At 48.2% G+C, this 15,794-nt stretch overlaps 1 protein-coding gene across 1 annotated transcript; it reads left to right on the top strand.

The window, feature by feature from the left end:
* Positions 1-141: 141 nt before the first annotated feature.
* On the top strand, positions 142-9,081 carry LOC133362500 (baculoviral IAP repeat-containing protein 3-like). The gene is made up of 4 exons (XM_061581452.1): positions 142-237; positions 3,473-4,011; positions 6,384-6,435; positions 7,233-9,081. The coding sequence occupies exons 2-4, from the start codon at positions 3,682-3,684 to the stop codon at positions 7,427-7,429; spliced, it is 579 nt and encodes a 192-aa protein (XP_061437436.1). The 5' UTR covers positions 142-237; positions 3,473-3,681; the 3' UTR covers positions 7,430-9,081.
* Positions 9,082-15,794: the final 6,713 nt, after the last annotated feature.

Below are 15,794 nucleotides of genomic sequence, written 5' to 3'. Positions count from 1 at the left end.
ACGTAGGTGAGAAATCTAAATTAATAAAAGTAATATAAAAATATAATTTACTTGATACAGCAAGCGTGCTGTGACGGTTCCACCTGAAGACGGAAGCTTGTGTTGCCTCCGAAACGTCATGATTTTTTAAAATTCGTTGGGGGATGCAGACGCCTGCGATGGATTTTTATTGATAAATTATCGACGATGACGACCCGCAAGGGATGTGATCTCACCACTTGTGAGAGAAAACGTGAGGTAAGGAGTGTCCTCTAACGTCCAGTCCGTGATTTGCAGATGATTTGCAGGTGCAGTGTTGAGTCTATGGTGCAGTGTTGAGTCTATGGTGCAGTGTTGAGTCTATGGTGCAGTGTTGAGTCTATGGTGCAGTGTTGAGTCTATGGTGCAGTGTTGAGTCTATGGGCAGTGTTGAGTCTATGGTGCAGTGTTGAGTCTATGGTGCAGTGTTGAGTCTATGGTGCAGTGTTGAGTCTATGGTGCAGTGTTGAGTCTATGGGCAGTGTTGAGTCTATGGTGCAGTGTTGAGTCTATGGGCATGTTGAGTCTATGGTGCAGTGTTGAGTCTATGGGCATGTTGAGTCTATGGTGCAGTGTTGAGTCTATGGGCATGTTGAGTCTATGGGCAGTGCTGAGTCTATGGTGCAGTGTTGAGTCTATGGTGCAGTGCTGAGTCTATGGTGCAGTGCTGAGTCTATGGTGCAGTGCTGAGTCTATGGTGCAGTGTTGAGTCTATGGGGCAGTGTTGAGTCTATGGTGCAGTGTTGAGTCTATGGGGCAGTGTTGAGTCTATGGGGCAGTGTTGAGTCTATGGGGCAGTGTTGAGTCTATGGGGCAGTGTTGAGTCTATGGGGCAGTGTTGAGTCTATGGGCAGTGTTGAGTCTATGGGGCAGTGTTGAGTCTATGGGCAGTGTTGAGTCTATGGGCAGTGCTGAGTCTATGGTGCAGTGTTGAGTCTATGGACAGTGTTGAGTCTATGGGCAGTGTTGAGTCTATGGTGCAGTGTTGAGTCTATGGTGCAGTGTTGAGTCTATGGTGCAGTGTTGAGTCTATGGGGCAGTGTTGAGTCTATGGGGCAGTGTTGAGTCTATGGGGCAGTGTTGAGTCTATGGGGCAGTGTTGAGTCTATGGGCAGTGTTGAGTCTATGGGGCAGTGTTGAGTCTATGGGCAGTGTTGAGTCTATGGGCAGTGCTGAGTCTATGGTGCAGTGTTGAGTCTATGGACAGTGTTGAGTCTATGGTGCAGTGTTGAGTCTATGGGGCAGTGTTGAGTCTATGGGCAGTGTTGAGTCTATGGTGCAGTGTTGAGTCTATGGGCAGTGCTGAGTCTATGGTGCAGTGCTGAGTCTATGGGTAGTGTTGAGTCTATGGCCAGTGTTGAGTCTATGGTGCAGTGTTGAGTCTATGGGGCAGTGTTGAGTCTATGGGACAGTGTTGAGTCTATGGGCAGTGTTGAGTCTATGGGCAGTGTTGAGTCTATGTGCAGTGTTGAGTCTATGGTGCAGTGTTGAGTCTATGGGGCAGTGTTGAGTCTATGGGGCAGTGTTGAGTCTATTGGGCAGTGTTGAGTCTATGGTGCAGTGTTGAGTCTATGGGCAGTGTTAAGTCTATGGGTAGTGTTGAGTCTATGGGCAGTGTTGAGTCTATGGGCAATGTTGAGTCTATGGTGTAGTGTTGAGTCTATGGGCAGTGTAGAGTCTATGGTGCAGTGTTGAGTCTATGGGTAGTGTTGAGTCTATGGCCAGTGTTGAGTATATGGCAGAGGTGGGACAAAGTCATTGTTATGCAAGTCCAAGTCGAGTCTCAAGTCATCAAATTCATGACTCGAGTCTGACTCGAGTCCAAGTCACATGACTCGAGTCCACACCTCAGAGGTGGGACAAAGTCATTGTTATGCAAGTCCAAGTCGAGTCTCAAGTCATCAAATTCATGACTCGAGTCTGACTCGAGTCCAAGTCACATGACTCGAGTCCACACCTCTGGTATATGGTGCAGTGTTGAGTCTATGGTGCAGTGTTGAGTCTATGGGGCAGTGTTGAGTCTATGGGGCAGTGTTGAGTCTATGGGGCAGTGTTGAGTCTATGGGGCAGTGTTGAGTCTATGGGGCAGTGTTGAGTCTATGGTGCAGTGTTGAGTCTATGGTGCAGTGTTGAGTCTATGGACAGTGTTGAGTCTATGGGGCAGTGTTGAGTCTATGGGGCAGTGTTGAGTCTATGGGCAGTGCTGAGTCTATGGTGCAGTGTTGAGTCTATGGGTAGTGTTGAGTCTATGGCCAGTGTTGAGTATATGGTGCAGTGTTGAGTCTATGGTGCAGTGTTGAGTCTATGGGGCAGTGTTGAGTCTATGGGGCAGTGTTTAGATTTATGGGGCAGTGTTGAGTCTATGGTGCAGTGTTGAGTCTATGGTGCAGTGTTGAGTCTATGGGCAGTGCTGAGTCTATGGTGCAGTGTTGAGTCTATGGGCAGTGCTGAGTCTATGGTGCAGTGTTGAGTATATGGTGCAGTGTTGAGTCTATGGTGCAGTGTTGAGTCTATGGTGCAGTGTTGAGTCTATGGGCAGTGTTGAGTCTATGGTGCAGTGTTGAGTCTATGGACAGTGTTGAGTCTATGGTGCAGTGTTGAGTCTATGGTGCAGTGTTGAGTCTATGGACAGTGTTGAGTCTATGGACAGTGTTGAGTCTATGGACAGTGTTAAGTCTATGGACAGTGTTGAGTCTATGGTGCAGTGTTGAGTCTATGGTGCAGTGTTGAGTCTATGGGCAGTGTTGAGTCTATGGTGCAGTGTTGAGTCTATGGGCAGTGTTGAGTCTATGGTGCAGTGTTGAGTCTATGGTGCAGTGTTGAGTCTATGGGTAGTGTTGAGTCTATGGTGCAGTGTTGAGTCTATGGTGCAGTGTTGAGTCTATGGGCAGTGTTGAGTCTATGGTCAGTGTTGAGTCTATGGTGCAGTGTTGAGTCTATGGTGCAGTGTTGCGTCTATGGTGCAGTGTTGAGTCTATGGTGCAGTGTTGAGTCTATGGGGCAGTGCTGAGTCTATGGTGCAGTGCTGAGTCTGGGCAGTGTGAGTCTATGGTGCAGTGTTGAGTCTATGGTGCGGTGCTGAGTCTATGGGTAGTGTTGTTTTTTCTCACACCAGATAACCCTCAAAACTCCGTTTGCTACAGGACCATCCAGACTTTGTGTGCCCTTTTATTGCTGTGCAAACGTTTGTCAGAAGTGACAGACTGAACTGTTTAACTTTTTAACACGTAGGCTTTGGCGACCAATATCATCCATAATAGAGGTTGTTCTGTTTACGTGACAACCCTTACTAGTTGGCTGTGTCGGGTGGTGGCGGATTTAACATTAATATATTTACGCAATCTAACCCCACAAAACCTGTTATGGATGAATTGTTTAAACCAAAGTTTCAAGTCACTAAAAGATGTCCGTTTTTAATGACACTTGCCGCCCAACTTTTTCTTCCCGTATTCAGGAGCTGTCGAGAGTGACAACAGGAGGCGTGCCATTTCCCATCGCCGGTGTTTAAACTACCCGTCTCTTTCACGCCGGAAAGGAGAAGGCTCGACGTTTCTCGAGTGATCTTCCACAAGAGAGCCCACGGGGCCGACTTGTCCGTTGCAAAAGCATTCGCACGACGACTTCTTCTCCCCAAAATTGCCCCGTATCCTTTCCGCTCGGTCGATGTCGCGCGTCGTAGAGACTCGGGCCTTTTGCAGGGCGTCGGCGGCGAGACGCCCCGCTCCCCCGGTGTCCCGCTCGGACCGGATCCCACCGCCGCCTTCGTCGGCCTCGGAGATGCACGCCGAAGCGGCCAGGCTGCTGTCCTTCTCCGAGGGGTGGCCCGAGTCGTCCCCCGTGCGGCCCGCGGACTTAGCGCGGGCCGGACTCTACCGCGTGGGCCCCGACGACCTGGTGGCCTGTTTCCGCTGCGGCGGGATGATGCATCGCTGGAAGGCGGGAGACGACCCCGTCCGGGAGCACGCCAGGCACTTCCCCGCCTGCGCGATCAAGGTGGGCGACGCCAGAGAGGGCGCCGGTGACGTCCTGACATCGCTCGTTTGGGGCGATGCGGGTCCTTCCTAAAACGCATGCAGGGTGCTTCTGAGAATTTGCAACTAAGAAATGTGCCTCTGGGCTCTGGGTACCAACTGGAGATGATTCCAGGCATGTTTCGACAACGATGGCGAATAAGTGGAGACTCTTTGACTTTTGAATCTTCTTGGTTCTTTCGGTAAAGTCACGTAGAAGGGAAGTAATAAAATAATAAAAATAAAACAATAAAATTATTCTCACGACATTTCGGCCACAACGCAAGCAGCCGTCCTCAGGTGAAGAACAGGTCTGTCGAGAAGACAGAGTCTGAATGAGACTCTGACTTTACCGAAAGAACCAAGAAGATGAATCCCTGCAGTCACGAAAGCTTTAAATCGAAATTTTTGAATCTATTGACATACATTCGTGGTCGTATTTTTTTCAATTAAAAACGATAGTCCCAAATAAGTGTGAACATCTTGTCTAAGCACCCCGTGCTAAACAGTTATTCTGAAGCTGGTGAGCGCCCAACTGAGCTGCGGTGGCATAGCTATTTGTTTCAGATGCCGAGCCTCTCCGTCACGCAAAGCAGCGACGTAGCTCAACGAAGTGGGCTCACCATCGTCGCGTGGACATTTATACTTGTCGATTACCCTCACACGTGACCTGCATTCTACATGTGGAGGGGAGAAACCGGAGGTCCCGGAGAAAAATCCACGCGACCATGGGGGGAGAGAGAGAGAGACACGCAAACTCCAAATAGGCAGCAGCAGATGTCAGGGTCGGGATCGAGCCCATGACCTCCTGCATACCAGGCGAGGTAGTTAACATCTCCTAGCCACCACTGCGCCCTTGTGGATGAGTCTCAATTCTTCAATGCTTTATGCCTATAACCATGTTCAGTGTTAAGACTTTCCTGCAGAAGAGTCGGCTCATTTTGACAGAAAAGCCATGGCAACAAAATCAATGAAACTCTGCCCACTGTTGTAAAGACATTGCAACTGCTGTGCTTTAGAGACGATCACGTGGATTTAGGATTAATCGGGGCAACATATTTGTTCGGTTTAAGCACCGCGTGACTTGTAATACAAATTTCCAAGAATTACCAATGTTGTATCAACTGTTTTTAGATTAGTTGGGCTTCAGGGGAATATCCACGAGTTTTTAATCTCCGTCAAAATTTCAGGTGCGCGGTTCATCTGCAAATCGAACAAACCGCGTGCGTATAACCCAGAGTCTACTGTAATTCAAATCAAGATTGTACTTTAATGTTATTTCCTCTATAATTTCCCCCACCCCCATACTATTTGGCGGGGTATTCATAACTGGATCACCCTGTACTTATACCGTTGATTCCAGATGACATCATAAAAAAAAGCCTCTTATGGATGATATTGATGATATTGGACACGAAAATACGACTGAATGTTGCATTTGTTGTTTTGAAGCGTTTGCGTGTGTGCGCCTAGATCATCTAACGTTGACCTTGGTCAGCCCCGGTCGTCGAACAGACGAGACCGGTCTTGTCTCTTGATGGAGTTTATCACCGGTCTTGAACACAAATAGACTCAAACTTAATTCTATATTTGAAGCTTTCGTGACTGCAAGGATTCATACTCTTAGTTCTTTCAGTAAAGTCACGTAGGTAAAAAATGAAATTAAAATTAATACAAGTAAAATAAAAATGCAGCAAATCTGGCTGTGACGGTCCCACCTTATGACGGAGACTTGTTTGCCTCCGAAACGTCGTGATTTTTTATTTATTTTTTATTTTTATTTTAGATTTTTTTATTCATTTTTATTTCATTTTTTACCTACGTGACTTTACCGAAAGACTGACACTTGCAGCCAGCTGAAATGTTGTTAATCATTCAGGGGTAAAAATAATGTGGTTTTATTACCAATATGCTTATTGTAAATATAGTAGTGTATAGTGGAGTAGTGTATAGTGTATAACAACATTTAGAATCTGAGTACGACGTTTCACCAGTAATTACAACAACGAGCTTCATCAGGCGACAGCCAGATTAAACGTACTCTATAACTATATAGAACTATAATCTGGGTTTTTGGCATAGAGATCCACGGAAAATGGTAACTTGATAAAGATATTTAAGGATGCTCCACGATTTTGAGCCGTCTGCAGCTGCCCTGCCCCCGTCATTAGCGCGGATTGGTTTGGTTTGCCGATATGCCAATTGCAAATTGAGCACAGAGTAACGGTGCAAAAAGTTGCAATTGTTTTGAACGCGATCGGTCGTCGCTCGCGTATTTTATCCATTTTGTCGGCTCTGTGTGACACCGGCGATGATTCTTACTGACGAGATGTTCATTTTATTTCTCGTTTTGAGGCTCAACTACCGGGACAGACGCCGCAGAGTACAACTGCGGAGATTGAGCACGGTAAGGCGACGGATCCCTGCGCACTTTATCAGACCCTCACCTGATACAGGTGAGGGTCTGATACAGGTGAGAGTCTGAACCAGGTGAGGGTCACGACCTCATGTATACGAGGCGAGGTGGTTAACATCTCATAGCCACGGTGATGACGAGGGAGAGGGAGACGCAGGCTCTAAATATACTTCAACAGGCGTCGCATCAGGGTCACGATTGAACCCACAACCTCATGTATACCAGACGAGGTGGTCAGCATCTCGCCACCTTTGCGCCCCATATGTAAGCAGTCTGATGATCATTTTTGAAACCGCTGAAAGTGTGTGTGTCTGTGTGTGTGTGCTTGCGTCTGTGCGTGCGTGTGTGTCTCTGTGTCTCTGTGTGTGTGCGTGTGTGTCTGTGTGTGTGTGCTTGCATCTGTGCGCGCGTGTGTGTCTCTGTGTCTCTGTGTGTGTGTGTCTGTGTGTGTGTGCTTGCGTCTGTGCGTGCGTGTGTGTCTCTGTGTCTCTGTGTGTGTGCATGTGTGTCTGTGTGTGTGTGCTTGCGTCTGTGCGTGCGTGTGTGTCTCTGTGTCTCTGTGTGTGTGCGTGTGTGTCTGTGTGTGTGTGCTTGCGTCTGTGCGTGCGTGTGTGTCTCTGTGTCTCTGTGTGTGTGCGTGTGTGTCTGTGTGTGTGTGCTTGCGTCTGTGCGTGCGTGTGTGTCTCTGTGTGTGTGCGTGCGTTTCTGTGTGTGTGTGCTTCCGTCTGTGCGTGCGTGTGTGTCTCTGTGTGTGTGCGTGTGTGTCTGTGCGCGCACTTTGTCCACAGCATCGCCATCGGTCGAGGAGCTTCTGGACAAGCTGGAAGAGCGGCTGTCCTGCAAAGTGTGCATGGAGCACGAGGTGTCCATCATCTTCACGCCGTGCAGACACGTGGTGACGTGCGGCCACTGCGCCCTCTCCCTGAGCGAGTGTCCCGTGTGCCGCGTGGCCGTGAGAAGGGCGCTCCGGGCCATCATGGCTTAGGCGGACGGCCGTGGGAAGGAAGAGAGAGAAACGACCGCCCGGGATTCCGACCGTTGGGGCCAGTTAGTTGATTAACCCCTCCTCCCTCTCCCGTTGCGAGACATAGGCCGGTCGCTGGCAAGCGGTGAGAGGCACGGGGAGGGCAATTTAACTCGGCCACCGCCCTCCACCCATAGATCAGCTTATTTTTTGGTTTCCGGAATGTGAAAGGGTTCATTGATAACGATCAGAGTGTGGTGATTTGAAGGCGTACGATGTCAGACTTTGAAAGTGAAGAAGTGAAGTTTAAGGCTGTTCTTTAATTTGTACTTTAACCAGGATGGTACGCAAAGTTTATTTGTTAACAATTTATACATTTGTGAGTTATTACATTCACAACTCTGTGGGACACAGTGCAATGGGTGGAAGGGTCAAAGATTGCGGTGATTTTAAGGCGAATATACATTTGTGAGTTATTACATGTACAACTCTGTGGGACACAATGCAATGGGTGGAAGGGTCAAAGATTGCGGTGATTTTAAGGCGAATATACATTTGTGAGTTATTACATGTACAACTCTGTGGGACACAATGCAATGGGTGGAAGGGTCAAAGATTGCGGTGATTTTAAGGCGAATATACATTTGTGAGTTATTACATGTACAACTCTGTGGGACACAATGCAATGGGTGGAAGGGTCAAAGATTGCGGTGATTTTAAGGCGAATATACATTTGTGAGTTATTACATGTACAACTCTGTGGGACACAATGCAATGGGTGGAAGGGTCAAAGATTGCGGTGATTTTAAGGCGAATATACATTTGTGAGTTATTACATGTACAACTCTGTGGGACACAATGCAATGGGTGGAAGGGTCAAAGATTGCGGTGATTTTAAGGCGAATATACATTTGTGAGTTATTACATGTACAACTCTGTGGGACACAATGCAATGGGTGGAAGGGTCAAAGATTGCGGTGATTTTAAGGCGAATATACATTTGTGAGTTATTACATGTACAACTCTGTGGGACACAATGCAATGGGTGGAAGGGTCAAAGATTGCGGTGATTTTAAGGCGAATATACATTTGTGAGTTATTACATGTACAACTCTGTGGGACACAATGCAATGGGTGAAAGGGTCAAAGATTGCGGTGATTTTAAGGCGAATATACATTTGTGAGTTATTACATGTACAACTCTGTGGGACACAATGCAATGGGTGGAAGGGTCAAAGATTGCGGTGATTTTAAGGCGAATATACATTTGTGAGTTATTACATGTACAACTCTGTGGGACACAATGCAATGGGTGGAAGGGTCAAAGATTGCGGTGATTTTAAGGCGAATATACATTTGTGAGTTATTACATGTACAACTCTGTGGGACACAATGCAATGGTGGCATGGGAAAGCGTTAACACGAGTGCGGTGATTTGAAGGCGTTTGATGCCAGACTTGAAGTGAAGAAGTTATGTTAAAGACTGTTCTGTAACCTTTATTTGAATTGGAATGTTACGCAAAGTTTCCGTGTGTAAAACAATTTTACATTTGTGAGTTATTACATTTATCAGTGCCGGTAGCCTTCATAGCTGCTGCTCTCGCTACACGGCGGTGGATGGGTGATTTTTGTGTGGACCGCTTTGTGCTTTTGTTTCTAAAAAGTGGCGGGTTTTTTTCCCTCTCTGTCGCGTGAGAAATAATTTTAGGGGATTCTAGATTTGAAGCTTTCGTGACTCCAAGGATTCATACTCTTATTTTTTTCGGTAAAGTCACTTAGGTAAAAATGAAATTTAAATTAATAAAAATAAAAGAATAAAAATCCCGACGTTTCGGAGGCAACACAAGCTTCTGACTTCAGGTGAAACTGTCAGCAAAATATATATGAGAACATAGTAACATTGTGTGTCTGTGTGTCTCTCTCTGTGTGTCTGTGTTGTGTCTCTCTCTGTGTCTGTGTTGTGTGTCTATCTGCTTGTGTGTCTGTGTGATTTTGTCTCTCAAATTTAGCAATCTTTGGAAGAACGTAATCAACCAGGTGGGGTGTTGATTGTTTTGCTGGCTGACTCTCTGTGTTGTATTGCAACACGTTCCTTCGGAGTAGGCAGGTAGGAACTTGGTTGGACAGCGCATTCGTGCACAACAGACAGACAAATAATCCCTGGTGGGCAAGTGTGCAACCTGTTGTTCCTACCTGTGTACAAGATCACGTGACTTGAGGTAGCCAGGCAGACAGCCCCCTTCACTATTGGCCCCTCCCCCTTAAGCACCTCCCCTGACCACCCCCCATATCCTTAGGCCCCTCCTCTGATCCCCCCCACAGGCCCCTCTCCTGACTCCCTCCTCCCTTAGGCCCCTCCCCTCTCCGTACCCGGCAGTAGGTCTCCACCAATCAAAGAGCTGTGTGTATTATATATTTATTTATGCACGACAGACAGACAGATAGACAGCTAAATAATCCCTGGTGGGCAGTGTGGAAGATTGTTCCTCCCTGTATATATTTCCAAGTTTACAATGTTCTCATTCATTTGTACCTGATGATGGTTGCTTGTGTTGCAATCGAAACGTCGTATTCTATTATTATTTCATTTCTTTACCAAAAGAATCAAAGAGCCATTCCGAATTGTCTGGGAATCCAAACCAAGCAAGTTTATTATCACAGTGACCACACGAGACATTGAACAAACGCTGCATGTGTAGTGGGTTCAAGGAGAGTGGAGACGGCGTGTGAAGGCAACACGTAACGGCAATAGTAACGGTCCCTAACACAAAGGGGTAACGGCCCCTTCACCCGCTACCTGGGGAGGTACGACCCCTGGACTAGCATGGGCTATCACTGGCGCCACGGGCTCTCTCTCTCTCGCCTCCGGCTAACGGCCACCTAGGGGAGGCTACACTGACCCGACCCAGCCAAGGTGCGGGTCTCGACCACTGGCCCTCTCCCTTACAAGGACGTCGCGATCTGGGGGTTCCCAGGGTCTCACCACTGGCCCACTCGGTCCCGGCCCTTAGAAGGGCAGCGGGTCCCGGGGGAATTGATAGACAAGTGGAAATCAAGCAACCTAACGAGCTATTTTAATTAATGTTATTAAATAATACAACAAAATTAATGACAAGTAATTTAGATTAAACATGTATGAGAACATTGTAACGTCAACCGTATCTTCAAGCAACGTGTGTTACTAATTCCTCACTCATTAGCCCCATTAGTCAATGGCGACTTCACGCTCATAATAATTCCATCAAACCCGCATCTTTAACTAACACAATTCACCTGAATAGAATTAAGGAAGGCCTATTTTCACCAACCACTAAATATATTAATCTTACATGATTCTAACCCGCCAATCACAAACCAATGAACCAACAACTCTAATGATCTCCTGACGATATCATCAGGCCCCGGAGCTAAAAGCTATTGAGTTTTGAGTGTAACCTGGTCGATTAGGATAATGATTAAACTGACGAGGCTAAGAGAATCGCAGCGAAGGAAGAGAGATCACGCAATGGCTGCGCGGAAGACTCGGCACGCCATCGACCTTGATGGACGACTCTCTGGGATGGAGGGGGGGCTGTCTCTCCGTTCCCCGGCATGCACGTGGCTTGCTTGTCCAGAACCAGGCAGCCATTGAAAGGGAACGGCGGAGGCAGCGAATTGAGATGGGAGAACTCGACTTAAATTTTCTGACTGGAGGAATTCACATTCTTTGGGTCCTTCAAATCTAGAATCTTTCGGTAAAAGTCACGTAGATCGGTAAGAAAGAAGACAAAAAACGACGACGTTTCGATCGCAACACAAGCGATCATCATCAGGCGTTGCGATCAAAACGTCGTAGTTTTTCTAACCTATCTACGTGACTTTACCAAAAGACCCAAAGAATATGGGAGAGCTCTTCACGGCCGAATCACGTGACCGAGAAGCGTTACATTTGAAGGCTTTCACGATAGTTCTCGTCACCCTTCTGGTGTGCAGATTTCAGGTTGCGAGTTCTATACCGGCTGTTGGAAGTCCCCGCTGTGGAGCAGAGGTCACAAACGGGTTTTGATTCCTTACCCGTACCCGGCCGCACCAGGGTCGCAAATGGATACCCGTACCCGGCCGGGTACGGGTACCCGTTCCCTACCCGAAATGAGTGACAAACGGTTACTCACCAGTGACTCACGGCCTACCCGTACCCGCACCAGGGTCGCAAACGGGTACCCGTAGCCAGCCGGGTACGGGTAGCCGGGTATCGGGTAGGGTAGGGTATCGGGTAGGGTATCGGGTAGGGTACGGGTATCGGGTACCCAGTTGCGACCTCTGCTGTGGAGCATCATAAACTCATTGGCAGCGCTGGCTGTGGAAGGCTGAGTTTCTGACTGTGCTGCAGCTCAAGTCAACTGTGTGTGTCACGTTTGAATAAAATCTTGAGATTTGAAATAAGGGGCCGTCCATAAATGATGTCACGCACCTAGGGGTGTAGGGGGGGTGTCAGACATTTGTGAGGATGTGTGACGAGGGGGGGGGGGGGTGAGAAATTTGACGTCGCGTCAAAATGTGCAACATTAATTAAATATAGACAACACGTTCTACTTAATTAAATATATTTTTTAATAAATGTGTTCTCCTACAGCATCAGAGTGCAGCGCCGCATTAAATACGCACTACAATGACAATAGTTGAAAGCGATTTGAAGCGTGTTTTATTTTTGTGATGTCATATTTGAAGGGAGGTCTGACTTTTTGTGACGCCGTGTGACGAGGGGGGGGGGGTAAAAAAATCGTCCAAAACCGCGTGACGTCATTTATGGACGGCCCCTAATGTAGGGCGATTGCTGGACACATTATACTTTGCTTTTGAACGTTATAGTTTGCTGAAAAAAACAAATGTATTGGCATATTTTTCGATGCGACCACCAGCCGGGCACAGCAGTCAACTTTCAGAAAACTGAAGTGTGTTCGCCTTTTGGCGTCCTCTGGTCTAGCACCGTTTGAGACGAGGCTCAAAAGAAAGCCGTCTCTGGTGTGGACCAATCAGTTTCAAGGACAATGCACACTCCGTCAGAGCACGTGTTTTTTTGTTTGCATGTTCACAAGTGTGTGTGTGGGGAGCGGTGGTGTAGCGGTTAGCGCGCTGCGCTATGAACCTGGCGACCCAGGTTCGATTCCCGCTCACGGCTAACACCAGTGACGATTATCTGAACCGGTCCTGGGCCTCACCTAGGTCGACTCAGCCTTAAATGAGTACCTGGTGCGGTGTGTAAACATCGCCACTGGGGAGACAAAGGCGGTCGGGCGTGGTGCTGGCCACCCACCCCCTCGTGTACCGTTCCGGCCTTCATAGGTGCTCGCTAACAGCACTTGCCCCTACAGTCTGTTTAGGCTATACGGGGGATCTTTGTCTTTGTGTGGTAAATGCAGACATGATTCCTTGCAAAGGTTTCAGTTTGGTGTTTTAACGTCTTAAACACACGAGGGTTTTATTGTGGCCAGAAAGGGGGAAACCCCTTCGATTATCAAAGCGGAAGTTTCCACGCGGTGGGGTTTCAATCCACCAATTATAAGCGAGGGGGCTGCGGGGTGACGCGTCAGCGCCGGCAGCCAATCAGGGAGCGTCTCGCGCCTGCTGTGGGCGGGGCTTCAGCGCGCGAGGAGGTCGCCTTGGTGGGAAGAGGCGCTGGGACATCGCCCAGCAACAACAACAACTACCACAACAACAACTACCACAACAACAACTACAACAGCAACTACTACCACCACTACTACTACCTTGTGAGTATTACTAGCACTCTTATCACGACTACTACTACCACTCTTATTACCACCACAACTCTTATTACCACCACAACCACCCTGTGAGTATAACAACAACAACACTAGTTGTTGTAGTAAGATGTAGGCATTTCTCGCCGCTATGCAGCAACACCCTCAACACCCTCACGTGTTGTGTTGCAGCAAACACGCCGCGTGGACAATGGCGGACGTGGGTGGGTGTGAGAGTGTGGGTGGGTGTAAGTGTGAGTGTGTGTGAGTGTGAGAGTGTGTGGGTGGGTGTGAGTGTGTGAGAGTGTGTGGGTGGGTGTGAGTGTGTGAGAGTGTGGGTGGGTGTGAGTGTGTGGGTGGGTGTAAGTGTGAGTGTGTGTGGGTGTGAGAGTGTGTGGGTGGGTGTGAGTGTGTGAGAGTGTGTGGGTGGGTGTGAGAGTGTGAGAGTGTGGGTAGGTGTGAGGGTGTGAGAGTGTGTGAGTGTGAGAGTGTGTGAGAGTGTGGGTGGGTGTGAGAGTGTGTGTGGGTGAGAGTGTGTGAGAGTGTGGGTGGGTGTGAGAGTGTGTGAGTGTGAGAGTGTGTGGGTGGGTGTGAGTGTGTGAGAGTGTGGGTGGGTGTGAGGGTGTGAGAGTGTGTGAGTGTGTGAGAGTGTGGGTGGGTGTGAGGGTGTGAGTGTGTGTGAGAGTGTGTGGGTGGGTGTGAGTGTGTGAGAGTGTGGGTGGGTGTGAGAGTGTGTGAGTGTGAGAGTGTGTGGGTGGGTGTGAGTGTGTGAGAGTGTGGGTGGGTGTGAGGGTGTGAGAGTGTGAGAGTGTGTGGGTGGGTGTGAGTGTGTGAGAGTGTGGGTGGGTGTGAGGGTGTGAGAGTGTGTGAGTGTGAGAGTGTGTGGGTGGGTGTGAGTGTGTGAGAGTGTGGGTGGGTGTGAGGGTGTGAGAGTGTGTGAGAGTGTGTGGGTGGGTGTGAGTGTGTGAGAGTGTGGGTGGGTGTGAGAGTGTGTGAGTGTGAGAGTGTGTGGGTGGGTGTGAGTGTGTGAGAGTGTGGGTGGGTGTGAGGGTGTGAGAGTGTGAGAGTGTGTGGGTGGGTGTGAGTGTGTGAGAGTGTGGTGGTGTGAGGTGTGAGAGTGTGTGAGTGTGAGAGTGTGTGGGTGGGTGTGAGTGTGTGAGAGTGTGGGTGGGTGTGAGGGTGTGAGAGTGTGAGAGTGTGTGGGTGGGTGTGAGTGTGTGAGAGTGTGGGTGGGTGTGAGGGTGTGAGTGTGTGTGAGTGTGAGAGTGTGTGGGTGGGTGTGAGTGTGTGAGAGTGTGGGTGGGTGTGAGGGTGTGAGTGTGTGTGAGAGTGTGTGTGTGGGTGAGAGTGTGTGAGAGTGTGGGTGGGTGTGAGAGTGTGTGAGTGTGTGTGGGTGGGTGTGAGTGTGTGAGAGTGTGGGTGGGTGTGAGGGTGTGAGTGTGTGTGAGTGTGAGAGTGTGTGTGTGGGTGAGAGTGTGTGAGAGTGTGGGTGGGTGTGAGGGTGTGAGTGTGTGTGAGTGTGAGAGTGTGTGTGTGGGTGAGAGTGTGTGAGAGTGTGGGTGGGTGTGAGGGTGTGAGTGTGTGTGAGAGTGTGTGGGTGGGTGTGAGTGTGTGAGAGTGTGGGTGGGTGTGAGGGTGTGAGAGTGTGTGAGTGTGTGAGAGTGTGGGTGGGTGTGAGAGTTTGGGTGGGTGTGAGAGTTTGGGTGGGTGTGAGTGTGTGGGTGGGTGTGAGAGTGTGTGTGGGTGAGGGTGGGTGTGAGTGTGTGGGTGTGAGAGTGTGTGTGGGTGTGAGAGTGTGGGTGGGTGTGAGAGTGTGTGGGTGGGTGTGAGAGTGTGTGTCTGTGTGTGAATGTGGGTGGGTTTGAGAGTGTTAGAGTGTGTGAAATGAAATTTGTTAACAATCCCCAAGTATTCTTGGTTCTCTCGGTAAAGTCGAAACGTCGCGAGATTTTTATTGTTTAATATTTTTATCATTTTATTGTTTTCCTTCTACGCGACTTTACCGAAAGAACCAAGAATATGAAAGATTTAAATCAAAATTAAAATCCCCAAGTACACAAAAGCCCGACCACGAATTGTGTGAAAGTGAATGTCTTCCTAAGGCCTTGAGAGCGAGTAGGAGGAGGCCTGCCCTTGTAAAACACAAATATTTGTCTGACTTTCACTGGTCAACACACTTTGTCTGGCATAAGGTATTTCAACGTTTTTAAGGTAATTTTGGGGTGCTGATTCCAAATCTGTTTTTGTCTATCACATCAGGTTTTTGAGATATCAAATATTGCATTTTCAATAAAAACTGCAGAAGAAAAATATTAAATAAATGTGGATATCTACATAAAATTATATTATAAACACACTATCCTAAAAATACAGCACCATATTTTAACACTAAAGCAGTCACTGACTCGCAACAACTTGCAATCATAAGTGACAGAGTTAATTTCGGGTAAAATCAATGAAAATGGGGTATGCCGATAGCATAAAAATGAGATGTGATGGAGCAAATCTGAGATCAGATTTGGAATCAGCACCCTGAAATTAGTCCAAAACAGCTGCAAAAGTCCAGACGCCTGTTACTGCTGCTGAAGATTTGGAGTTTGCATCTCTCATCATCATCATCACAGTGGATAGGAGATGTTAACTAC

The sequence above is a fragment of the Lethenteron reissneri genome, unplaced genomic scaffold (assembly GCF_015708825.2).
Source record: "Lethenteron reissneri isolate LAM-NWPU_2019-01 unplaced genomic scaffold, ASM1570882v1 scaffold_1503, whole genome shotgun sequence".
Classification (NCBI taxonomy): Eukaryota; Metazoa; Chordata; class Hyperoartia; order Petromyzontiformes; family Petromyzontidae; genus Lethenteron; species Lethenteron reissneri.
This window is presented reverse-complemented; position numbering and strand designations above follow the sequence as displayed.